The following is a 27,343-nucleotide window of genomic DNA, read 5'->3' on the forward strand; positions in this document are numbered from 1 at the left end:
TGTTTAAAATGTCATTTCCACCAAAATGTGATTTGAGATGTAGTGGGCATGGAGTTTCATAATTCATCTGTAATGTATGTCCACTGTTGGACAAACTAAACAAATTAAAGGAAATAGCATATTGTTGAGTCTGGAAAGTGTGTTTATTGGAGTTTAATTTCCAAAAGTCCACATGGCTAGCCTAGAAGAGCAGCAGGTGTTTTCGTTGTCTAATTGGTGGTGTCGGGCGACATCTTGTGGTTCTTTTGTATGTAAGATATGTTGGAGCTGTTTCACAATACTTCAATAGGCTGTTACATGTGGCTGAAACCATAAAACAATTAGACAGAGTCAAAGTGTTAAAATGATAGCTTATACTGTAGCTGTAGACTACATGAAGACGACTTGGCTCATCTGTTTTATACCGCGAATCTTGATCTGCTATAGGTCCTTTTTATTTGAGCCAAGGAATGTTAATTATAAGTTTGATGGAGTAGGCAATGTTGTGCACGTGGGCTACTGTATTCCCAAAACAATATAGCCTACAATGACTCTACTATTCCTCTTTAAATATTATGGAAGTTGAATTTGCTTTTTATAAAATCACATAATGTCCTTATTCACACCAGAAAACAGAAGCTAGAAGTGGCTCGTTAGTTTCGCACGCACATTTTGATGTGACCGCCACGTGCGCTGATTGGCCGGCAGCCTGTTGAGCCTCTCTGTCGCTGATGCTGTGTCATGATGAGGTGTCGGCGATTTTAACGAGTTCATTCTGAATGGACTGCAAAGAAACCAACAGAAACGTTTGACTTGACAACCGGAGAATTTCGTCCAGACAGGTAAGAAATTAGAAACATGGTAAAGTAGCCTACGCAAGTACGACACCAGATATCAACATTAGTAAAATATATGTATCGTGTTGTCCTGCGTTACAAGACATCTCAGCTCAGCTCAGGTGTGGTTCAGTATTCCGCGAAACCAGTGACGGCTGGCAACGTGCGTTCCTTATTAAAAAAATAATAACTTTATTGCTTCTGCTCTAGTACAGTCTCTTGTGTAATCTAGTTACCATCACTACTTAACCCTATGTATCTTGTGTTACAGATAAGTGGTGAATACTGTGCAGTTGGAAGTTCAAGTCTCTTTCTCTCGCAGCTTTGACGGTAAACAGCAGTGGAAGCTGACTGACTAGACGTGCTTGGCTGTATTAAGGTAGCAGTAGTACAGTACTGAATATCACGTGATGTTTGAAGTGCACTGGTTGGAAATGGAGAGTGGCAAGTTTTTGTTATGTAACTAATTAGTTGTTATTTCTTCAGCTGATAAACCAACAATGGAGACAAAACAGTGTGAAGAGATCACGGAGATGGTGTGTTTAGAGTCAGATCTGCTGGATGGACAGTAAGAGATTTTAGATTACATATGATCCAAACATGTTATACAGCATATAATTGTAGAAAATAAATAGTCTAATGGAAGTGTTTATTTAATTTAGTTATTACTTACTTTATAATGTATTTACTATATGCTAGCCTACTAATTATTTTAAATACCCTGGAGGTCATAAGTTTGGAATAATTAGGATTTTTTTTTTTAATGTGTTTTATGCTCACCAAGGGTGCATTTATTTTATGAAAAATACAGTCAATCATTAATATTATGAAATATTATTACAATTTAAAATGACTGTTTTCTATTTTCAATATGCTGATTTGCTGCTCAAGAAATATTTCTTATCATTATCAATATTGAAAGCAGTTGTGATGCTTCATATTTTTGTGGAAACCGTGATGCACTACCATTTAAAAATTTGGGGTTTGTAAGATAGAAATTAATACTTTTATTTAACACACATTACATTGACGGTAAAGGCATTTATAATGTTACAAAATATGTATGTTTCAAATAAATCCTATTGTTTTAAACTTTCTATTCATCAAAGAGTCCTGAATTGTTTTTATTACAGTTTCCACAAAAATATTAAGCAGCAAAATGTTTTTTTCAACATTAATTATAACCATTAATCATAATAATATATTTATAATAATTCAGCACCTAATCAGCATATTACAATAAAGACACTGAAGACTGGAGTTACTGAAAATTATGCTTTGCCATCACAGGAATAAATCACATTTTAAAATAAATTAAAATAGAAAACAGTTATAATAATAGTTATAATTATATTTTTATTTCATAAAACACACACACAAAAACAAAAACAAAAAACTTTGACTGCCAGTGTTATTTATTTATTTATTTATTTATTTATTTATTTATTTATTCATTCATTCAATCTGGCACCATGTTACCCTGTACGTCCTACAGAATGAAGGAGGTTGAGGTGGACCAGCAGAAAATCCTGTTGGTACGCAATAAGGGAGAATTTGCTGCTGTGGGTGGTCTGTGCACTCATTATGGCGCTCCACTTATCAAAGGTATATGGTCTCTGATCATCACACAGACTGACACAAACTGAGCAATAAATAACCCTGTCCTGTGTTTACTTAGAACTGTAAGTAGAGTGAAAATAGGTTTTGTTTTTTCATTCATCATTCCGTGACCTTTGTCATTCTTAATTCTGAGCCTTTCTTTTTTTCAAGTCTACCGTGACATTGTGTTTCCAACCATCGTAAAAGCATTTTTATGCTTGCAGGCGCGTTGCTTGGAGATCGAGTTCGGTGCCCATTTCATGGGGCATGTTTCAATACTAAAACTGGAGATATTGAAGAATTTCCTGGACTGGACTCTCTGCCTACATACAAAGTATGAATATACACTGCAGGATGGCACTTAAGGAATCAAGCATTTTTGTTGTGTCATGTGCCCGTTACAAATTCATATTTTATGTCGCATGCAATTTCCCATACAGTTTTATGAATGAATCCATTACCTGTTTGTTTACTTCTCCTGTCCTGTTAAGGTCAAGGTAGAGGGTGGTAAAGTTTATGTGACTGCTGATAAAAAGGTTAGTCATGTACCTCTGCGATTTTAGGTCCAGCACAAGATTAGTTGCTTTTGAGGAGCATTTCATGAAATGTTATGTATTTTGTAATTCTTAGAAACTGAAGAAGCGAGTTAAGAAAATGTGTGGTAGAGCGCCTGGAGTCAGCCACACGGTTGTTCTGATTGGAGGAGGTGAGTAATAGATACATCATCTAGACAAACCTTAAAATATGTTTAATGCTTATTTCGTGCAAGTATCTTTCGCCTCATCCTGAGGTGTTCATCACCCCCTAGAGGGTTTTGCATCATACTGCAGGGGGTCAGCCAAATAATGAAAATATGTTTAAAAATATACATTATTAAGTTAACTTAAATAAAGCTAAAATTTAGCAGTTGAAGTTCAACTAAATGTTTCCTTGTCCCTCCAACAAATAAATATACTTCAAAGTCTAGTTAAAATAAAAATAAAAAATCAATCCACCGTGGCCTGAAAAAGTTTGTATGCCTCTTCTCTAGTCTGTCATATTGGGAAATGCAACATTTCTATGTGTTTGTGTTTCCACAGGCCCAGCTTCATTGCAATGTGCGGAAACCCTTCGTCAGAATGATTATGAAGGGAGAATTATAATGGTTACTAAAGATGAGCAGCTGCCTCTGGATAAGACCAAGCTTAGCAAGGTTGGAATCCATGGATCATAGATTAAACAAAACCAGATTATATGATTTGATTGTTTCCCCCATTACCTTATTGAATTAATAAACCTGTGTAGTTCCTTGTTTATGAAGATGTTGTGTGTTCATGGACTCTTGTAGGCAATGAATATTGAAATTGAAAAAGTGTTGCTACGACAGAGTGATTTCCTTCAACAACATGGAATTGAAGTGTGGACTAAAAAAGAGGTGGGTTTGTTTCTTTTATTTCTTCCATTTATTTTCCTGGGATCACATGCATTGTATTTATTTCTAGATATTAACAATAATTGTCCCTCAAAGGTGAAGTCTGTTGACACAGAGGCTAAAACATTGACTTTCAAGGATGGCACTGTCCAACACTATGACCAGCTCTTGATTTCTACAGGGGGCAGGTTAGATCATAACTTCTTTTTAAAAGTGCTTAAGATTAGATAAATGTCCCATTTAAAGGCCATGTATAATGATAGACATTTGGACCTTTTATCTGAATGCAATGTCTGATGGTGGATTATGTACTTTTGTCTTTAGAGCCAGACCTCTGCAGTGTCCTGGTGCTGAACTAAAAAACGTGAAATTGCTGCAGAGCTATAAGGATGCCACAGAAATCCATCACATGAGTGCAGGCAACAATGCCATCATCGTTGGAACTTCATTCATAGGTATACAGAAATAAATTGGAAAGTAGCATTCTTTCACAAACACAAGGGCTGTGTCCAAAAGCTTAGACAGTTGATTTGTTGCCTCATTGCCCTATCAGACTTTGCAGGCAGCGTTTGTGGACGAAGGTACCTCGCGAAACTGATTTCGGACAAAACTGTTTAATGATTACAACAAAATAGAGAGAGCTTTGGTAAGAACAAATCGAATATTTAATTACTACAATACTAATTTCCCACTAGAAATTATATCAAAAGTGGAAAAAGTTGGTCAAAAATGTACATTTACAAACTGACCACCAACCACAAATTTCAGATGCCATTTTTATATTTTGGCTCAACTGTCACGAAATGTAACACACAGGATGTTGGGATATCAAAGGCAGTGAAGGATACATCTATCCTACCTTCAAAAATAGGTCATATGAAGATATCTTACTAGATAGGATGTGACACAATCATTGGATTCAGCGTGTCTTCTTGCTGCTGCCTGCGGAGGCAGCATTTTTCAGCTTTTGGATGCAGCCTAAGTTAATGGCAATATTGCAAATTATGACTTTCAATTGTCAATCAGGAATGGAGGTAGCAGCTTATCTGTCTGACAAGGCAGCCAGCGTCACTGTTATTGGCAGCAGTAAGTTTCCTTTCCAGTCATCACTGGGTCCAGATATCGGAAAAATGACAATGCAGGTCAGTGAACATTGTGGTATTTTCTATCATTTTTGGTTTACTCCATTTTTTTATACTCCATTTATCGCAAGTAATACATCATCTGTTAAAGATGCTGGAGGAGAAAAACGTGAAGTTCTGCACAAGTACTGGTGTGGCTGAAATTCGGGGTGAAAATGGAAAGGTACTGTAAGAGTAAAGCGCATTACTAAACAATCATAGAACTGATGTCAGTGTGTCGTAAAAAAATTATTAATAATAACTTAATTTTTAGGTCAAGGAAGTTGTTCTGAAAAATGGTGAAGTCCTTCCAGCGGATATTGTAATTGTGGGCATTGGTATGTACCAAAACAATTTTGTCATAGCAGTTTTGTTGTTGTCAATGAAAAGCTGTTTATTTCTAACAGTTACATCTATATCCTTTCAAAGGTGTCATTCCCAACTCTGATTTCCTAAAGAGAACATCAGTGGAAATTGATTCACGCAGTGCTGTTGTTGTTGACAAGGTAACAGCCTTCATATCACATAGAACAAACACTTATTTAACAAATAGAGTCGTTTTTATGACATCTGTGTTTTTCAGTTCATGAAAACCAACATTCCTGATGTCTTTGCTGCTGGAGATGTGGTGTCTTTTCCACTTCCTTTGGTCGGACATAAGAGAGTCAATATTGGACATTGGCAATTGGCGCAAGCTCACGGTACCACCTGATATAATAATTAGTTTGAATATTCCAAAAAACACTACCATTCAAAAGTCTGGTGTCAGTAAGATTTAAAAAAAAAAAGAAATAATACAGCAAGGACACATTTCTTTCAGCAAGACGCATTAAATAAAACATTGTTACCAAACATTTCTATTTAACATAAATGCTGTTCTTTTTAACTTTCGATTCATCGAAGAATACTGAAACAATTATCATGGTTTCCACAAAAATATTAAGCAGTACAACTGTTTACAACATCAATAATATGAATAAATGTTTCTTGAGCAGCAAATCAGCATATTAGAATGATTTCTGAAGGATCATGTGGCACTGAAGACTGAGAAATGAATGAAGCTGAGAACTCAGCTTTACTTTCTCGGGAATAAATTACATGTTAAAATAGAAAACAGCTATTTTAAATCATAATAATATTACTATTTTTACTGTATTTTTGATCAACTAATACAACTTTGGAGAGAGACTTCTTTCAAAAAAAAAAAAAAATTGAAGGGTAGTGTTTGTGGTAATGTGTAAAATATGTGGTCGTGGTCTTCCACAGGAAGAATTGCTGGCTTAAGCATGCTGAATCAACAGGTTGCGATTAATACTGTGCCATATTTCTGGACCATGCTGTTGGGCAAAGGCATCCGATATACAGGTGACCATTCCAAGATAAATCTCCCTTCTCTGAGCAAATATGACATTTCAGCACATGAATAAAGTAATTTTAACCTCATCTATTTTAATTCCACCAGGCTATGGAGAAGGATACACTGACATTGTTTTTAAAGGAAGTACTGAAGACAGAAAATTCTTGGCATTTTATATCAAGTAAGCTGATAGCTAATGAAGAAGCCTTAAAAGTCTGTCAAATCTTTATGACTTGAAATTAGGATTTCTTTTCGTTCATCACTGTTTATTTCATAATCCAGAGATGGAGAAGTTGTTGCAGCTGCCAGCATGAACTTTGACCCTGCGGTGGCGAGTTTGGCGGAAATGTTATTGATGGGGAAGAGGATCACTAAGACTCAGGCACAGTGAGTATCAATAAGTCAGAAAGCCTCAACTCATTGCATACATATGCCAGAGCTATGAATTGAAAAGCAGTTATTGAATGTATTTGCAATGCATGCATACAAGTGAAACCTGTTTAGGGGACATAATACAGGATTTTCTCTGCTTCCACAGATCTGATGACCTCAGCTGGTTGAAGCTCCCATGAGCTTTGGCAACACTTTCCTCCATGACTATATTGATTACAGTTTGTCCATCTATCATTTTATTTGACTGTCTTACCTTCAGTAACAAAGACTGTACTTTGTTTTGTCTTCTATATTTAGTTTTTTCCCCCCACATAAATGTTGTTGTTTTCCACCCTGGAAGGAATAAAACATTTCTGGTACAGTTATTCTTAGAAACAGCTGAAGACCAGTTTCAGCACTTGTATTATGTACTAAATAATGTGTGACAAGCATTTGCGTCTGTAGGAAATTTTATGATACAATAAAATATATAACTTTTTCTTTACTATTTCATATTTCATAGTATTTCATACCCAAGTAAAATATATGTATAATTTTGGATCCCCTGAGGAAAACATACTTATAAATCATACTAAATCATGTTTTGTTTTTGTTTAGGGGTTGGGTTAAGGATAGAATATACAGTTTGTAAATTATTAAAAATCATTATGTCTATGAAAAGTCCCTTTAAAACGTGAACAGGGTTCCCGCGGGGTCTTAAGTCTAAAATTCAGAACTTTAAATTTAAGGCCTTAAACCGTCTTAAAAATGGCCAGATTTTCATCCGCGGTCTTAAAAAGGTTTTACCCTCGTTCATTTCCAGGAACGCTGGCCGCAGAAAGTTATTACAAAGTAGCAAAAAAGTATCGAGTCGTAGCCACTGATCTATATAGAATGACGTACTACGACCACTGATCTATATAATGACAGAACATCGGACCGAATTTTACTATTAATAATAAAAGATAAGCTAAAGTGCATTGTAAATGTCAGTAATTTATCTTTTTTGACTCATTCTTTTTATAAAAACCTTTTTTGTCAAAACTTTATTTGAACTTGTACATGTTAGTATATAACATGTTGCAAGATACTTTTAAAATCTGGCTATCATTTTTAATGGTATTATTTTAATGTTTATGTAAACAAAAAAATAATATTGATGCTAATTTTATTTGTTTATTTATTTGTTATTTGCTGGTTTTCGACATAAAACTTGGTGAATTGATTTCATTGTGTAGTATTAGTACTTTTTGAACAGGATTCTGTGATAACTGTGATCATTTTTGTCACTATAATCATGAAATGAAATGTTAATGCCATTTCATCTCTAGTTATGATCAACTGAAATCAACTAATTGTGTGTTTTTTACAGTACAATTTTCTATAAAAATATTATATCTGATTCTGTTCTTTTCTCTGTTGTTGGGTGTGGAAGAAGGTTACTAATGTGATTGCTTTATCTGCAAATTAAATTAATGCTTTTTCAATTACTAAATTCATTGAAATAAAATTAATTCTTTGATTTAAATATTTTTTTGGCAATGCTTCGTGTAGGTCTTAAATTTCAATCTTTATGCTCTTAAAATGTCTTAAAAAGGTCTTAAATTTAACTTACTGAAACCTGCAAGAACCCTGGTGAAAATTTGAAACCATTTTGTGTGTAATGCATATTAAGCAAATTTTCAAAGCAGATCATTTGTTCTTCAGTTTCAAACAATGGTGATATATTCCAACATCAGAAATGGACAGATAATGGATATCTTCAGAAATGTATAGACAACACCATAAGGATTTACATCTACGGAAGTGTCACAAATGATGTTTCTATGTGGTTTTAATACACCTGAGTAATAATATTGCTAGAAAAATAAGATAATAATCTTAATTTATCATATTGAGTAATTGAACTCTTTTTGAACGTTTATATGTTAATTTCTTATGAATTATTACACTTGTAGCAGACGTTTTATTAACAATATAAATAAATAATAATTAAATACACATATATAAAGATGTTCAACTGAAATGTTTAATGTGACATGATGATTATGTATAGTACTGTCACTGTGGCTGTGAGCACGGCATGCTGGGGTCAGCGCTCACTGGTCAGTTCCCCGGATGACGGTTCAGCGTGAATATGGCGCAGAGAGCACGAGCAGCGCGCTCGTGAGGGCTTCAGTGAGACTGATACGCGCACTTAGCCCGCTGAAGCTAACTTTACTCTCAAGAAACTTAACCGACCATATGAAGTTTATTTTTCAGCGAACACTCTTCTCACCACAGGTAGGACTTTTAAAACACGATTTGTATTACAAACGAGAGTCGTCTGTGTGCCATCGCAGTTTGTTTTGTGTGTCAGCCTGTAGTTTCGGTGAGTTTGTTCGTCGTGCTAATTTAGCTAATTCCTCACAGCTAGCTAAGTAGCTTGGTCTACCGAGTGTCAAAACATTACTTTAAGTGATAAAAGATACTAACTAGAAAGTTACTTTGTTTTTAATGCCACTGAAGTTTGTATTTATGTTTGCAGTTTTAGATTGGGAATGAGTTACAGTAGTCTGCAAATAATGCCATCATTCCAGACCCTCTTTTCACTCAAGATTCGGATCAAGAGATAGATTTGTGAGCTGCTCCTGAATTGCTATCTAGAAAGGAATAAATTAATCGTTATATTAGTGTCAGAAGGCGCCTGAAACTACTTGAAAGTTTGACTAAAGTGTTTTCGCGTTACTGGTGGTGCAGCTAGTGACATAATACAGTAAATAAATAACACAAATGAATTAGACTGGTTGTTCTGTTAGAGCTTGTAAATCCCTAAAATGTGTGAGCGATTTTCTACGTGTCTGATAAGAAGCTGTGATGCTGACACTGTCCATACAGTAACTAAGCTATTTTAGTTTATTTGACAAAATATCATATAATTCATGTCAAAGTTCACAGTACCTTCTAACGATTCTCCGAATGTAAATTTGTAATTCTTAGTCATGCAATGTTTGGTATTGGTTTTGAGTGGGCAGTATATGGTTTCAGCTGTAGTATCGATTCTGGGCTGCGTTTCTCAGATGCATCGTGTTGAGCTAAGTTGATACTAGAGACCATTGGTGACTGTATGAATCGCATCATGAGAGTCATTGTTTACATAATTTAAAAGAGACCTTCCTTTTCTGAGAGGTGTAAAGCAATAATCACTCAACATATTCAGTATGTCAGCTTGTTTGACCTAATTTTTTTTTTTTATGGAACAGTTTATTGAAACTTAAGACAAAATAAACCTGCATATCATCACCTTCCTAAAATAATTGCCCAAGTCATTTTTTCAGGTTTCTCAGAAAACACAAAAAACTGAACCTAACTTCAGAGGATGAGTAGACTTTCGTTCTTCTTGATGCAGCTGCCATCTTGAAAAGCTTGTAAAATTTCCTAAGTCTCATTGTCTTTTGACTTAGGCAAAATAAAACAGCCTAAGTCACACTCTTGACATAGGCCATTATACTACAGGGGTAGAACTGCATGATCTGTTCAACTGAGGATGTGGGCGATATTACCACAGGTGGCCAGCATCATGAGAAGATGACTTATGCAAAAAAAATAATAATTTTTGTCAAAAAATTACTTGGGCAATTATTTTAGGAAGGTGACGATATGTGTTTTGTTTTGTATCATATCAGGCTTTAATGTCTCTTATAGCATGAGATGGTGATAATATGGAGCTCTCACACCTTCAGAATAGAAAACACCCCCGTTTTATTCAGAGGCCCAAACTGAGAAAAATGTTGTCTAAAAGAGATGAAATTCTGATAGCTTGCCTTGTAACATAATAGGCAAGGCAAGTTTATTTATATAGCACATTTCATACACTGTGGCAATTCAAAGTGCTTTACATAGAAAGGAATAAAAATAATCACAAAATAAAAGCAAGGCAAATTAAAACAGTTATTCAAAATGCTTTACATAGAAAGGAGTTAAAATCTCAGACTAGGGCAATTCAAAGTGCTTTGCATAGAATATAAGCACAAAATAAAACATACAATGAACATATAATGCATTTCTCTCTTGACCTATATCTAACAAGATTTTTTACGTTTACTTAAAAAAAAAAATCTTTAAAGATTGCACAATAAAAAGACACGTGTGCCACGAACTGAAGGTAGACATATTTACCATTATATTTAAAAGACTTTGACTAGGCCTAACTAAAAAGTATTTACTGTCACAGGGCAGAAGACATGTAGTAAATTGTGTATGACAGGTTTTTCTGCACCGTTTTGATCATGTTGATAGGCCTTAGAAATTGATAGTTTTAGTCTATCTGTGCTTTTATAATTAGGTGTGCAACATGAAACCTAATTGGAATGCTGCCTTTTTCTTTGTGATGAACTACTATAAAGAGTGAATACACACTCTCACAAGTTACTCAATAGGTAATGGGATTGTTGTTCAGAATCTCATGTACCTTTTTCTAACCGTCAAATGTTCCTCGTTGGTTGTAGTTTCACTTTCTTTGCCCCCGTACTTGTTTCCAGCAGCCGTGAGTTTGTCAGGATAATGTCTGCTTCGAGGAGGTGTGATGGGAGATTCAGTCAGGGGCGCAGTCTGTACCGGGCACTCCAAACATTCCTTAAATGCTTCAGTGCCGGACAGGGTCACTCATAATGTGCAATCTCCCATGCTACAGCTTACTTTAGCCTAGCGTTTGACTTAAATGTTATATTCGGTTTACTCAGTATAGGTTTAAACATTCAGTTTTCCGGTTGTATTGCTTCTCAATGACATCGACTCGAATTTCAAATGAATCTGATCATTTTTTAATGAAAAGGGGTTGAATGAGACTATCCTTTCTTCTGGCTTGAGAGGCAATTTTTCAGTTTCCTGTGTTTCTTTGTCTAGAGCTCTGATATGAATTTCAGGTCTGCCCATGGAAATTGCTGTCTGGACAACATTACCTTCACAATCGATCAAAGGATACATTTTTTTTGTTGTTGCAACCATTACTGATTTTTTTCAATAACCAATATGTGGACATGATTTTTAATTATTGTTCTATTTCTTCTGTTTTGACAGGGTATTACAAAAGTAATTTCTCAAGAATGTTTTTGGTATTTGATTGAATTATCTGGGGAAAACAAATATACATTACTGTTCAAAAGATTGCTGTCGGTAAGAGTTTTGAAAGAATTTTATCAAAAATACAGCAAATTATTACAATTTAAAACAACTTTTTTATTTTTTTAATATGGGTGTGAATCTTTACTTTCCTCATGATTCACATCATACAAATTATTATATTCCACGTATTTATAAAAACAATTTTTTTATTCATGTCCATTTCAGTGTCCATTACTCTAGACTTGTGTCATGATAATGCTGTCTAATATGCTGATTTGGTGCTCAAGAAACATAGTTGCTGCGTAATTTTTAGAGATTATTTTTTATGCTTATATATTGTATGCTATTATTTGAAATATAATCTTTAATAAGATTATATAAGTCTTTTGCTGTCCCCTTTTCAATTTAATTCATCCTTGCTGATTAAAAGTATAAATAATTTTTTTTTAAATCTGATTGACCCCTAAACCTTTGAATAATGCAGCATCACCAAAAGCTTTTTAATAAAGTATCAAGTGGCAGCCAATAAAGCTGCATCAGTTCATCTCACTTTGAACCTTTTGGGTGTATGTAGAATGCTTAGCTGTTGTTTCATTGGACAATGTGTTACAGTTTTGCACTGTAGGAGAGCAACAATATTTTCTAATGTTTTAAAATTAGCGTTTTCAACATGTTTATTTACTAGTTCTTTTGGTTTGTATTTCATGGATTAAATGATCAAGGATACTTTGTAACTGAGTTGAATCTATTGTTGCGCAAGTTGTTCAGTAGTAGTGCATTACCTAATTACCCATCAGCTGCAAAGTGATGCCACTTTCCAACTTGCATGTGTGTTTTGTGAGTCCCTGTGCTGAACACTGTACTGTTGTCTTTGGTGAGATGATGTGTAATCCGTTCCATCAGAAAGCCCTCTATCAAGCTCTGACCTGCAGTCAAGTTCACATAAAGACTTTGTGTATGTAGCACATGCAAAGCATTGTGAGACATTATCACATTGGAGTTAGGCTACTGCTTTATAGTGCTGCACAATGACCGAATAACAAATAACGGTTGTTGGCCAACAAGAAAAGCGCTGTTGTTTTTGTTGCATTATACATGTATTACCTGGAATATTCAAAAGGAGACTCAGTGTTTTGTTTCTGATGAATGGCCTGAAACATGTCTATTCAAAGTGAGAACTGAGACCCCTAGTTATGTGTGTAAAATAAAGTTTTTCCATGGAAACTGTGGAGAATTGGTGGGAAAACGTTGTCTAAAACAAGCAACATTGCATTGCTTTGCTCTTCTTGTTTTAATCACAGCATTTTAGTGGACAGAAGCAGCAGGTTCTGTAAACACTGGGTTGGTCTGATAAGAAGACCTCTAATGACAGAGTTTAGTTCCAAGGTCAAGCTGTTTTTGCAGTGCTCTGTACTGGGCTTGTAAAAACAAACACTGCAGGCCTGTTTCTGCTAAGCTAGCTTTATACTACAAGTTCAAACTTTTACGAAGATATCAGTCTACTTGGAACGTTTCCCCATTTTGAGGGGTCAGTATCTCTGCTTATTAAAAGCCAATCCGCAGAGACAGTCCTCCTGGCCAGGGCTCGTCTCGAGAGCGTTGACCACAGAGACTTCTTTCTCACTGTTCACCAGTGCATAATGGTATGTGTCTGGAATGCCAGACTCAACCAGGAAGTGTTTGACTGTTCGAGTTTAACTGCTTTACACTTTTTAATGTCAGACACAAAGCCTGATTGATTATTGCTCTTTTGTAAACATTTCAAACCTTTTGTGGGCTGATGCCACTGATGGTCATAGAACAGGAAGTGTTTATGGAAATGAAAAAATGATTAATTCACACTTATTGTGTTAGTATTATAGTCGTGCATTTGTATTTCTGTGTCGTGTGTGTGAAGTAGCTGTAGATCTCTGCTAGAGAACCTGCTCCTGTCACTCATATTTGATCCTCACCTGTTCCAAAGAAACAATCTCACAGGTGCAAGTTAACAGCCTCAGTTTTTCTGTATAGCATGTAATCGTAAGCTCAGCTGTGTTTGAAATCGCTTTCTTTTTCCTTAGTATTGACACGACTATATTGAGTGTTGTACATTTGTTTTGCCAGCTCAGCTCAGCTTAATGCAAATGTTTTTTTTTCTTTCTTGACTCACTCATTTACTTATGTAACATTTCCTTGAACTCATTTGCTTCATGATTCATGTACTCTGTTATTATCTGTAGTTAACATATTTGTCTGTCAATGGACTACTTGCACTGAGCTTCATTACGCACTTCAATTTTGAAATAGTACAACTCTTTTGTTTCCAGTTATGTATATTCAGTGTGCTGTCACCTAGTTGACTAAACGCATCCCTCTACAATGCGAGTAAATCTTCACTCTGGGCAACTAAATCATGTTTATCATTAGCCATTGGCTAATAAATTCTTAGATTGTACTAGCCAGTGTGTGTTAGAGGCTAAGTATAAGTTTAGCATAGATATATTTTCACTCGCTGGCTGAACACTGACTGAGCGCTTGAGTTTCGCTCTCCGTCAAGCGATCTGTACTATTTCAATTCAGCTCAATGGATGAGCAGTGTACCTGTATTTGACGTACAGTAAACACTAGTGTGAAGGTGCACGACTCGCCATCACTTTGCTGTGACAGTACTGTGTTTCTCGCACACAAAGAGAGAGTGAGAGTCTTACATGCCAGGCAGAATCGCCACATGTAAACGATATTCTTTGTTATATATTTTTTTCTGTCAAAATAACGGCGTTCATTTGGAATTATTCAGCTTTTAAGAAAAAGCAGAAGATATGCTGGCTTCTCCGGTATTGGGCGGAACTAATGTGCAAACGGCAATCTCATTGGCTGGCGCTCATCGATTACCGTCCCGGTTTTGATTTCAGCAAATCATTTAGAGCGAATGCTGACAAAGTAATTAATATTCATGAACCCAGCAGCTAATCAATCCTTAGTGCGTTGTATATTGTTATTAGTAGTAGAAATATTAGTAGTATTATTATATTTGAATAATAATTACTATTATCTATTCATTTTCTTACAGAAACACTTAATGACCATCATATCTTAAGCACCACCACCAGTCCTAAGTTCAGTTAAAATGAAAAATATTCATTCATACATAGTTACCAAGTTTTAGGTAATTACTAAAGTTCTATCATTAAATAGTGCTTGATTATCATAATATCATAATATAATGCTTGATTGACTGATATTAAGAGTGTACGTTCAGATATTTAAAAAGCTGTGCCATTTTACATATATGTATGTGTGTAAAATGGCACACTTTTGATCTTTTCCACATCTTCTACATCTATGGGGGTTGGGACACTTGCACACTACAGCCTCACATGTGAGCCACATCTCTGGGCGTAACTGGCGTAAACTAGTGTTTTTAACCCCTTAGGTATCAAAATTTGGTACCGAAAGACAATACTTTTTTTTTTTTTTTGATACTTGATGGTATAGAGGCAATTAGGTCGGTGCCTAAAAAATATAGACCTCGATACCCACCCCTACTCCTCGGAATACAATGCTCCATGTAAATGCACCTATTATTGTGGCCTTGAAAGGTCCCCTCAGCGCCAGCTTGCTCCAGGGTACGTTTAAGTTGCCATAAGCATGAGTGATAAGTAATAAGTTGCTATAACATAAGTGACATATAGTTGCTCATCAAAATGTCAAATGAGTTATGACTGCTCATCACCATATGGTAAACTGGTGTTTCCTCTGCAGTGCTTGTGCACGCTTTCTTCCTCTAGTGAATATATATATATCTGCTTCCGGAAACTATTTTGAATATTTTCCAGTTCTGCAACTTTTGAGTTCTTCACTCGCTCTGAATGTTTTCATTACTCTCAGTGTTGGAAACCAGCACTTCATAAAACATTCACATGGATTCCAAGACTCCTGAAGCTGTGACCTCATGACCCAGCTGACATCGTCCCAAAAGATCAGGTTTCACTTCAAATGCTTCACTCTTTTGAAAAATGCCTCTTGCTGCTGCATCGTCCCAGGAAGCAGCTGAGTTTTCCCAGGCTCAGCCCGTCAGGTGTGGGAGGGGGTTTCGGCCCAATCATATCAGAGTCCAGTATTTGGATTCTGGGAGTGTCTCTGATTCCCATGGAGAGAATGGGCAGGGCAAAAGCGAGAAAAGGGAAAGCATGGAGAGCTGGACTGCTTTGTTTTGTACTGCATAAAGAGACTGTTGTTGAAATGCTCAGAAAGGTGAAGTGAGAGAGCTGACATTTTAAAATGAACAGCTGACTGTGTGTCTCTCCCAATGTTTTGTGAATGAACAGGCTAGTGTTATTTGCGATCAAGTTATTTCTTACGATGTACAGTACACTACTGCTGAAAAGTTTGGATTGTTTTTCTTTGTTTTTTTAAAGGAAGTCTCTTATGCTGCATTTATTTGATCGAAAATTACGGTAAATATAAACAGGAGTATTGTCAAAAATCTGTACAATTTAAAATAACTTGAAATAATTTTAAATGTAATTTATTTCTGAGATGGCAAAGCTGAGGTCTTCAGTGTCAGATGATCCTTCAGAAATCATTCTAATATGCTGATTTGGTGCTTAAGATTATTTTTTTTTATATTCTCAATTTTGAAAACCATTGTGCGGTTTAATATTTTTGTGGAGACTGTGACTCAGAGAGGTTTCACTGAATGATTTAGCAGATAATTATTTTTGTCTTTCCCTGGTTCTAGGTCTGATGATCTACTGCAGCCATGTTCAGCAAGAAGAAAAAGCAACGTGTCCAGATCTCGGCACCCTCCAACTTTGAGCATCGTGTCCACACTGATTTTGATGAGCATGAGCAGAAGTTCGTGGGGCTTCCGCGCCAATGGCAGAGCCTCATTGAGGACACGGCCAAGAGGCCCAAACCCTTCATCGACGCCACAGTCATCACTACTGTAGAGCCACGCAAGGTCAGAGGATAGGAGTCATCTTGTGTGTTTGGTTTAGGTTTTGATTTAAGCTTTTTAGTTTTTGCATGTTACAATCAATGAGGTAAAGTACTAAGTTTTGGATTCACTAAAGATAAATAATGATTCTTGGTGATATTTACAAGTAGGGTTGGGAATCTGGGAAAATATTGGAACTTGTTCCACAATTGGTACTTTTTACCTGTCGCTGGATCTACAAAAGAATTGGTGTGACCTTGCAGTCTGTATTGAAAGTGTGAGAGTAAGACTGGGAACTTCTGTATTAGTGTTGTCACGTTACTGTAATTTCTTATTTTGATATGATAACTTGAAAAATATCTGTTTTCGATACCATGGGGAAAAACTGCCATATATATATTTTTAATATTATCTCATCATTTTTGATCCATCCATTGAAAGTCTAGGTAATCAATATTTTTAAGCTTCAAAAATAACATGTCACATCCCCCCGGTTTCGCAGACGAGGCTTAAGCTAGTCCCAGACTAAAATGCGTGTTTTAGCGGTTTTAACTGAAAGCAACTTGCTATGACATTTCTTATAATATGTCAGTGTCATTGTTTTTGTCTCAAGATGCACACCAGTAATGATTTTTTTTCTAGGGAACGCTTATAAAAGCTACTTAAATGTCCTAATTGAACTAAGGCCTAATCCTGATTCCTGGCTTATTCTAAGCCCTGTCTGTGAAACCAGCCCATCGTAACAGTAAGCAATATGAATCAAGCAGAGACATGATCGCTTTATATGATGAACAGATTTTAATTTAGGCTTTTATTCACATATAAGCATTGATCAATTACCATTATTATTATCTTGCCTAATTTTTCCCCCGTTCAAAGTATTTGTGTTTTTACAATGGGGTAATTTTTTTGCAATATCTTACAGCAAAAGGAAGCTTGATTTCAAACTTTGAATTGAATATACAAAAGTAAACACACAAATTACTAGGGATCCGATACTGATACTTTCATTTTTGGTACTTGCCGATACACAGTATTGATACCTGTATGTTCATTGCATTTATAATTTTTTCTTTTATTTTATATTGGGTAGAGAAACCAAAAGAATCAAATTAGTTGGCTTAAATTCTTTTAGAAAATAGAGGATTTTCTTAATAGAGGAGCTTCTGTTACTTTCAATGTTCATTCTATTGCTTCATATTTCATATTTTATTTTCGGTACCATCATTGTAGAAAAACAAGTACCGTCAGGATTTTAAAATGTTGATACAGACTCAGTACCGAAGTATCGGTTCTCGCGACATCCTTAGCAGGAAAAAGCGGCCGTGTGTTTACTAGCTGTCGAACAGAAGAGAGAGATGAGATCTGTTTCGAAACTGCGGAAAATTGAGTATTGGAACATTTTTAGATATTTTAGTATTAAAAAAAAACTATATATTTTTTGACAACACTACTCTGTGTGTGTATATGTATTTTGTCATCTTTTACCATTTCCCTTTTCTCTATTCACCATAAATGCCTCATAACCTGTTTGTATTGCACAGGCAATCGTGCGGGGTCGTAAGATCGGTGACGATGGCTCTCTCACGTGGCTCCTGGATGAGTTTGAGACCATGTCGGTGATCCGCTCAAACTCTCTGCGGAGAGGCAGCCCACCACCACAACCACCACCACGCAGAGACTCCGGATCATCAATAGGGGGCCACGAGAATGGAGAATACCCCCAATACAGACATCCTGATCGCTATGGAGACAGCAAAGAGAGGTGCACAATCCCTTACTTCAAAATAAATTTTCGGTTTCCAGTGACTACCATGGCAATATTGACAGTGAGGCTGTTTGTTTTTTTGTCCATGTAGGGAGAAACCGCGTCAGGAGCACCCAAGTGCTGATCCCAGACAGTCTCAGCGACCAGCCCGTTCATCCAGAGAGGACACCCGACCTCACCAGCAGCCTCGTGGTCAGGAGCCCAACAGAAACAAAGAGCCCAACTGGTTAGGAGGGCCAGCTGCACCGCCCCAGCACAGAGAACGAGATAGAGAACCACGTGATCATCACGATCAGGTAGTAAGGAGAGAGGGGGCCAATGATAGGAGGCCCAAATCCAGCTACACTGGTGGGGACAGTAGCCCACAGTCGCCCCGTGAGAAGAGACCACTGTCTGGGCCAAATATCCGCACCCCTAACCTACCTGTTACAGAGGGAGTAATAAAGACTGCACAGCAGACTGGCCGACCTTTCAACACATACCCACGTGCTGAAAGTGACTCTGGAAGAAGCCCCAGCGGTCAGGTACACAGAAATCAAACTAAATGTACTACTATGTTTCTAGAAAATTAACAATTATAGATGTTTTTTATAGGGCTGGGCTGCTTGTATTTTATAAAATATATCTATATATATTAGTGTTGTCATGATACTGGAATTTCTAAGTTCGATCTGATACCTTGAAAAATATCGATGATCGATACCATTTTCGAAACCACAGGAAAAACTGCCATATATCCTGGCATATAGATATTTTTATTATTTTATAATTCTTTAGATAATTTGGGTAGTTTTGTTGCAAAAGCTTTCACACAGTTCAGAGAGGCTTTATTTGAAACTGAATTTACAAAAAAAGACAAGTAAAGTCAGTAATAAAATAAAAACAAATAAGCAAAATACAAATGATATCACAAATTTAAAATAACACTGGATAGTCTTCATTGTATAAATCAAATACAGATCATTGCTTACAACTCAATTTACAAAAGTTGTTCAGTCAAGCGCAAAGAGTGACTTTCTCTTTGTCTCTTGTTCTTTGATGCACAGCAGAAGGTTTATTAGGCTGCTGTCACTTTAAGCGCTTATGAACAGTTCCAATGTACTGTTACACAACATGCGTTTTCTTTCTCAACTATTTATGTTCCAAAACTAACTGCGTTTACCTGAATACTCGCCAAGACTGCCATTTTGACAATCTTATGTGTATCTGACTGTTTAAACGCAATAAGCCACAAAAAATAACTTAATTGTTAAGGGCCTTACACACCGGGACGAATATCGGCGCGCGTTATTCGCCAGCGTTTTTCAACGCGTTTTTTGTGTTCACACCCAAGCGATTTTCGCTGACGATGAGCCGAGTGAACATGCAAATTCATTCCCTGACATTAGATGGCGCGATTGTCAAACGTTCGTGGGAAAAAGTTACAAGCCTATGTACATGAAAGACAATTAAGTAAAATGAAACTCACCATCAAGGCCCATTTGCTCTGCAATACCACTCCATAACAGTTCTCTTTTATCAAGATTTTTGTAGTCGCGTTTGTCATATAGTTCTTTATGTTCCGACACCAACGAGGCCAGCAGCTCTACATTCATCTTGCCTTGCATCTTCCTCGTCTTATTTCTTCCCAGCAGTGTAGACGCTATCTTCTTCGCCTGTATGTGTGCTCGGCAAGACCGTTTTGTGTTTGAGCGCCCCCAAGTTGTGTTTTACTGTAACTTCAGAAGCTCCAGACACGTGAGCAAAAGCGCCAATCTCATTGGTCGGATAGTTTTTGACGCGGCGCGTCAAACCAAAAAAACGAACCCGAGGCGTTTTTTTAAAAATGACGCTTTTACGCGTGGCGTTTTTCGCGTCGGTGTGCACACTCACATTGGCGCCCTTTGTTTAGTCATGAGGCGTTAAACGTCGGCGAATATCGCGCGCGAAATTCGTCCCGGTGTGAACAGGCCTTTACTGTTTGAGGCTGTTTGAAGAGGCGGCTTTATGAGAGCGCCACTTATATAGATAAGCTTTATGAGAGCGAATGCAAATGAGACGAGTGAGTGAGAGGAAGTTGGTGTGTGTCAAATTGTCAATTCGCCGTCAGAGAGAACGAAAACGCGCAGCTGGTATCGGTGTGTCGATACTGCAGAAAAGGAGTATTGGAATTGTTTCAGATATTACAGCATCGTTTATCCATGTTATGCAGGATTTGAAACCAGCCAAATCTCATGAGCCTTCCCACCACAACGGCCCCTCTACTGGAGCAGTCCGGGGAGGCAGCAGCGGCAGTAAAACTTCTTCTCAGGGGCAACACAGAGCAGAGCCCCAGCATCACGCCTCCCATCCAGCCTTAGGCCCTGAGCCTCCTCACAACCAGCAGATTCCCCCACAACCAAAACCATCCGCCCCGGCTGCACCACCCCAGCAGGCGCGCTCACCTCAGAGGGAGCCACAGCGGGTCTCCCACGAGCAGTTCCGTGCTGCTCTACAGATGGTGGTTGACCCCGGGGACCCACGCACTTATCTGGACCACTACATCAAGATTGGGGAAGGTTCTACTGGCATTGTTTGTATCGCTACAGTGAAGACCACAGGCAAGCTGGTGGCTGTGAAGAAGATGGATCTGCGAAAACAGCAGCGACGAGAATTGCTGTTTAACGAGGTGGGTGCAACCCACACGCGATTACTGTGTTATATTGGATGTTCAGATGGGTGTTTTTGTGTGATATGCAGCACATAGGAGCTGAAAATTCTTCTTCAGTAAACACTGTTTGTGGATTGTACATGAAGACATTGTGAAAATTATTATTGCTGGTTGATTTTTCTCCAACATTTCTTTCCTTAGCCACTTAATTAGATTTTTAAATAGTAACTGTCTGCTTGCTGTGTTTCTTGTTTCTAAGGTGGTGATCATGCGGGACTATCACCATGAGAACGTGGTAGAGATGTACAACAGTTACTTAGTGGGCGATGAACTCTGGGTTGTCATGGAGTTCCTTGAAGGTGGAGCTTTAACTGACATAGTCACACATACCAGGCAAGTATTTCCAATCATAAAAATGTGTTTTTCAGTTATACTCTTAATCGCACATATTTTCAGATTCTGTTTAAAATAATTCATGGTTGTATTAGTTTTAAATTCTTTGTTTTTTTGTCCTTTTATTTTACTGTATTTTCAGATTATGTTTAAAAATTGTCAAAACAAAGTTATTTAAACTGTCTATTTTATTTGTTTATTTAATTGCAGCATACCTATTAAGCCTCCCAAATGAAAATATGATCAAAAGTATGAAAAAGACCACAAATATTTAGGAAATAAATAATTCTATTGTCTTTGTGACAGAAAATGTATAATATATTTAAATTATTTTTTTCTAATACAACTATTATAAAATATACAAATATGAAATACATTATATGTACATTTATGGCTGTCCACCTGTTACTGAGTAATAATGCTGTACCACTAGGTGGCAGGGTATCACAGCAGTCCAGTGTGGCATGCCATTCAGCCTTTGATCATTTGATCAGCTTTAAGGATTTCATTCAATGTTTAACATTTGTTATGTTGTTTGACTGTGTTTTCAGGATGAATGAGGAGCAGATCGCCACTGTGTGTCTGTCTGTTCTGAAAGCGCTCTCGGTCCTTCACTCCCAGGGAGTCATTCACAGAGACATTAAGAGTGATTCTATTCTTCTCACCCATGATGGCAGAGTAAGTCCCTCACAGCTCTTCAATGAAAATTCAATTACGTCAGATGATAACCAGTTCTTTGGCCCTACTGTCTGCAGTTGGGTAGATGAGCTGAAGCCTTTCATGGCATGTTTTGACTTGTTATGAGATCAGAAATCTGTCCAACTCGCTGTCATTGTAGTGTTGTTTTCTGAGAGCCTCTTTGTTGATCTTTAAACAGGTTTTGACAGACCTGTTCTTTTGTGTTCTCAGACCAGCATTTCTTCTCTTGTGATGAACAGATGGCCTAAATGTGCCATTTAAGTCAGCAGTGAGCTAAATCAGAATTAATTTGTTGACAAAGTGCCAAAACTTCAAGAACACTACCACCATTGATTTATTTTTATGATACCTTAAACAGACCCTGGTTAAAAGACCATCGCTTGTGATGCACATTTTTATTTTTATTTTTTTTAGCTACATGCTTGTCAGTGCATTCACAGAAATATAATTCTGCAATTTCCGGCCATGATACCTAAACCAGATCTTCTTTTTGATGGTTCTGAACTAGGCAGTGGTTTGTTAAACAGGGTCTATGTGTCTGTGGTTGAAATAGGCGGAAGTTCTTTAAGCTACCCTCAGCTGTTTCTCGGCAGTGGCTGATTGTCTTTGTATGTGTTTGACCTTACATGTTTCATTTCCTCTTGCATATGTCTGACGCTGCTTCTCATGCAGTATACCAAAGGGCATAGTTTTTTTGTGTAGTTACTCAAGCAAGCATTGCAGAAGCTTTCACAGAAAGCTTTTCTGAAAATACTTCAAGCAATTATTTGTGATGCAAACAGGGCTTTTTTTCACTTTCACATGCTCGTTTGTGTTGTAATTTCATGTAACAGTGAATCCACCAGTGCATAATTCACACATTTATAAATTTTGTTTATATATATGAATGAATGTGAATGAAAGAAATAAAACGAGTTCTGACAATTCGATGGTGATCTGACTGATAGCTGCTTTCAAATTCTCGCATGCATACTTGTGCATGTGATCTGCGAAGGGTGCTGTAGGTAAATTGTGTAGTTGACATGGTGAATCATAAAATTTCATGTTATTTTATGGACGACTGACATGTGTGGATTACTGTTGTGATGACACAAACAGGTTTTGCTCAAACACTTAAAAAGAGGAGTAATTAACTATATAGATCCATAATAATAATAATAGTTCAATCCCAGCCAATGAAGAAGCAAACCTAAATAGAAGTCTCCATTTATTTTGGCAGAGAATATAACTTCCTCTTTTTCTTTTGGTTTTATTCCTATTCTCATTTGCAGGTGAAGCTGTCAGACTTTGGCTTTTGTGCTCAGGTCTCTAAAGATGTACAGCGCAGGAAGTCTCTTGTAGGAACGCCCTATTGGATGGCCCCTGAGCTCATCTCAAGACTACCGTATGGACCAGAGGCAAGTCCCATACCCCTTTACTGTTTTCATGTTATGTTGCATTACTGCTGACATTACCGCAGCTTATACAAACAAAACTGTTTCTACAGGTGGATATTTGGTCACTTGGCATTATGGTGATTGAAATGGTAGATGGAGAGCCGCCGTACTTCAATGAGCCTCCTCTCAAGGCTATGAAAATGATCCGAGACAATTTGCCACCCAAGCTCAAAAACCTCCACAAGGTAGACCTGTAACCTCTTGCTTAACCATGAAGGCAAAAAACACAATGTTACACATTACAATGTTGTTCTGTATCCATAGGTCTCGCCACTTCTCAAGGGATTCTTGGACAGAATGCTCGTGCGAGATCCCGCCCAGAGGGCCACAGCTCAAGAGCTGCTAAAGCATCCCTTCCTGAGTAAAGCGGGCCCTCCCTCTTGCATTGTTCCCCTCATGAGACAAAACCGCATGAGATGAGAAGAGAAATCAGGGCGGGATCTGTCAGGCCCTCTACTGAGCTCAAAGCAAAGACCCAGATGCAAAGATGGAGTCTGTACTCTGCACACTTTAAACATCTGAAATGATTGTACAGGTCAAGAATTTTAGGAGAAAAGGCCACTGATGCTACGAATCTTGAGGCCTTTTTGAAACAAACATTTTTACCACTGTTGTTTTGTTTTTTTTACACCTATAGAATTCACCCCATTTGGTGACATGAAAAAGACATGATTAAATCCTTCACAGTGTTCTGCTCGAAGAGGTTTTCCTCTCTGGCTAATTCAGAAACACCAGAACATGTGTTCTCAGTGGTTTTATGCTTGACCTCTAAGACTGCTTTTGGGTGAACCGAGTTAAGGAGGATTAGACATTATGAAAACACCACTTGGAGATTCTAATCTGCCCTCAATGTAAAGCAACAATTTGATGGATTTGTTCCAAACCTCAAGCTTTTTTCCTGCACTTCATCTTTTGCACCAGGATCACACTACTCATTAATCCATTTGAACAGGAAAACAACTACTGAAGAAAACCTTTTACTTTATAAAAAAAAAAAGACTATAAGAAACTCTAGGCTCCTGTTACAACACTAAGCAATGGTAAACACTGGAGGTGTTTTGTTTCAGACCTTTTTTAATTTTGTTTGAATGAAAGTAGAGCGCTATATCGGTTTTGTTTTCATAGTGTGTTTTGAGTGACAGTGTGATAGTTTAAAACACTGTTCTGAGATTGAGCTGCACTCCAATATGAAGCTTCCTCCTTTGATTCATTGTTCCACTTTTTTAAAATAATAAAGGGGGGAGGGGTTGGGTGTAGGGTTTTTTCTCTTCCGAAACTTTCACCATGGCGCCACGCCACAGAGGAGATCGAGTTGTTTTCCATGCAGGGCAAGTCTGCAGGAGAATGTCCTTTCATGTGTGCTTAAATCCTCCAGCTAAGTAGCTTACATCTTTGAAGACTTGCGGCCTTTCTCTGAAAGATTCGTTTTGAAGGAGAGATGCTGGACTATACAAATGTATGGTTGTGAGTTACGTATGCTATATTTCATGAGAGCTTGTTCACAAGAAGTGGAACCTATAGATCGCGCTTGATCCCACACACTAAACTACAGGCCGGAATGCTCATATAATTGGTAATTTACACTACTGCTCTTTATTATAAGAGCGCCGTGACATGTTCAAGGATTTAACAGAAGAGTAATGGAACAACCAAAGATGGAAATACTGAAATACTGCAAGTTTGTAGTCCAAACATATTCCAAGCACACTACATCACATTGCGTTAAAGGGATAGTTCACCCAAAAATGAAAATTGTCATTTATTCTCCTTTTTTTTTCTTTTTTCTGCAATGTTGTTTTGGAGCCCATCAACAAAAGAAAATTTGTGTGCAAAATATCTTCTTTTATGTTCCACAGATGAAAGTATGCCATACAGGTTTAGAAGAACATGACAACAGTTTTAATTTGGGGTGAACTATCCCTTATTTTGCTTAGTCACAAAGATCCAGGACCAAAGTGGTTGAAAACGCTGACAAAAAAAAACCCTGAAAGGCGTTTAAATATTTCGATTTGTTGTAGTGACTCCACTTGAGTACAAGTTGAATCGTTTAAGAGAATCGAGTGAATGCACATTTGTTTGAAGATCAAGGTCACAGTTACATTCGGTAATTTACAAATTGTTTCGAAGATGAATTGTAGAGATTAATCCTAGAATGAAACGGTAGCTAATGTATATATGTCGAGTTTTTCAAAAAAAAAAAAAAAAAAATCCTTTTGCTGATGGCCTAAACTGTAAGACCAGCAACCATAACTCTAATTGTAGATGTGAAGGTTTGAGAAAATTAATGACAGACATAATTAATATAAAAACACTATTAGGATTTTTTTTTTCCACCAGTAAAAGTTTTTAATGGTATTTCTTTACATGCTGGGCTGCGTTACTTTTTCAGAAGGTGAAACAATGATGACAATCGGCATTGAAGCAAAGTATATACACTAGCATTTAAATGTATATTCAGAGATGAATAAATAATGAAATTGAGAGAGTAGCGTTTTATAGGCTCACGTTTATCTGTGAAATATTGTAGGGATTGTAGATTGTTGTTTAACATCCTCAGTGCACTGAAGCAACAGATAAGTTTAGCATTTCTACAAAGAAAAAAAAAAATGCCTTGATGCGTGAATATCTTTAATGCATATCTGAAAATGAACACGTTCTGTTTGGGCAGTGGCACAGTTGCTTTGTGACCAGCCATGCATTCTTTTATTTTTATTTTTATATATTATAAACCTGCAAAGTTTAATGACTATTGACTGTTTTGAAAGAGGATGCCTCCTTTGACCACAAGCCTTATGTTATTGGATTGTGTAAATGGAAAAATGCTGTACTGTGAGCAAAATGGCATAATGCATGATTGTCTCAAAAGACTGATCCAGTGAACATGTTGAATGGCTTCCAGAAGTTACTTCTCTTTTTTTTTTTCTTCTGAATCTCATTCCCAGGGCCAATCAGAGTATGTTCTCTTGTGTGGTAAGGTAATCTGCTTTTTTTGTGTGTTAAGTTTTCAATTTTGTTCCTAAATTGGTGCTCACAAACAGTACTGCGAATGCTTTATGGAAAGGGTACATTGTATTATCACTTTGTCTCTATCTCAGATTGTCACTGCATTAAAACTAATGGATTGCCCATATTCTGCTGACGACTTATTTTAAGCCTAATAGGTTTCTAATTAATCTTGCACTGCTTTTTTGATTTTTATCATATTTTTTTCCATCATGTAGATAGTTTTTAATAAAACATTGTTTTGAAGGTGGAATAGAAGCATGGACTTTGTGTCCTCACTGGCATTCTGACATCGTCTTGATGTTGCCCCATATCTGACGGACTTACTTTGGACTAATGTGTTAAAATCATCTTCGCCATGCTACTGACAGGCCTGCATTTTTGTGACATGTAAAATGGTTCATACTGTTCATATCGGTCCTGTTGTTTTCTCTTTATTGTCATTTTTGGTGGTCAACCAATGTCAGCGTTCCCTTTTATAACGTGAATTTTTACTGGTGGTAAAATGAACTTTAAACTTTTTTTTGGTTTCCCAAATACAGTTTTTAAACAACATATTCCGGCTCTTTTATTTCACTCTTAAGTCAAATGTGTTAGAATGATTTTGCTGGAGTCTTCGGAGAACTGTTACGTTATTTATTTCTGCGGGATGTGTCATAATTGTTTTGTTTTGTTGAGCATACATATGTTTCTAGGTAATATGTGGTAATTATAGATGG

General features: G+C 37.0%; 2 protein-coding genes across 2 annotated transcripts; both read left to right on the forward strand.

Moving 5' to 3' along the window:
* The first annotated feature begins 215 nt into the window (after nt 1-215).
* Nucleotides 216-8,366, forward strand: aifm4 (apoptosis inducing factor mitochondria associated 4). Its single transcript, XM_084419443.1, has 21 exons — nt 216-821; nt 1,087-1,194; nt 1,302-1,383; nt 2,311-2,420; nt 2,639-2,748; nt 2,906-2,950; nt 3,045-3,120; nt 3,494-3,606; nt 3,742-3,828; nt 3,922-4,013; nt 4,150-4,280; nt 4,852-4,967; nt 5,059-5,130; nt 5,221-5,284; nt 5,376-5,452; nt 5,530-5,647; nt 6,213-6,311; nt 6,409-6,484; nt 6,586-6,690; nt 6,842-7,295; nt 8,304-8,366. Exons 3-20 carry the CDS (start codon nt 1,316-1,318, stop codon nt 6,873-6,875), a joined length of 1,593 nt encoding a protein of 530 aa, XP_084275569.1. The 5' UTR covers nt 216-821; nt 1,087-1,194; nt 1,302-1,315; the 3' UTR covers nt 6,876-7,295; nt 8,304-8,366.
* A 387-nt stretch (nt 8,367-8,753) lies between these two features.
* Nucleotides 8,754-27,179, forward strand: pak4 (p21 protein (Cdc42/Rac)-activated kinase 4). Its single transcript, XM_084418099.1, has 10 exons — nt 8,754-8,958; nt 16,499-16,720; nt 18,241-18,461; nt 18,556-18,988; nt 20,656-21,111; nt 21,353-21,486; nt 22,038-22,164; nt 23,457-23,582; nt 23,672-23,806; nt 23,886-27,179. The coding sequence occupies exons 2-10, from the start codon at nt 16,520-16,522 to the stop codon at nt 24,039-24,041; spliced, it is 1,989 nt and encodes a 662-aa protein (XP_084274225.1). The 5' UTR covers nt 8,754-8,958; nt 16,499-16,519; the 3' UTR covers nt 24,042-27,179.
* The last annotated feature ends 164 nt before the right edge of the window (nt 27,180-27,343 follow it).

Source organism: Rutilus rutilus, assembly GCF_951802725.1.
Source record: "Rutilus rutilus genome assembly, chromosome: 9".
Classification (NCBI taxonomy): domain Eukaryota; kingdom Metazoa; phylum Chordata; class Actinopteri; order Cypriniformes; family Leuciscidae; genus Rutilus; species Rutilus rutilus.

Bases quoted from the DNA above. Each gene is read 5' to 3' on its own strand.
- aifm4 (XM_084419443.1), top strand. From the start codon at position 1,316: ATGGAGACAAAACAGTGTGAAGAGATCACGGAGATGGTGTGTTTAGAG. The intron at 1,384-2,310 runs GTAAGAGATTTT...TACGTCCTACAG, and splicing joins TCAGATCTGCTGGATGGACA to AATGAAGGAGGTTGAGGTGG. The intron at 3,121-3,493 runs GTGAGTAATAGA...GTGTTTCCACAG, and splicing joins GGTTGTTCTGATTGGAGGAG to GCCCAGCTTCATTGCAATGT.
- pak4 (XM_084418099.1), top strand. From the start codon at position 16,520: ATGTTCAGCAAGAAGAAAAAGCAACGTGTCCAGATCTCGGCACCCTCC. The intron at 18,462-18,555 runs GTGCACAATCCC...TTGTCCATGTAG, and splicing joins TATGGAGACAGCAAAGAGAG to GGAGAAACCGCGTCAGGAGC. The intron at 18,989-20,655 runs GTACACAGAAAT...CATGTTATGCAG, and splicing joins GAAGAAGCCCCAGCGGTCAG to GATTTGAAACCAGCCAAATC.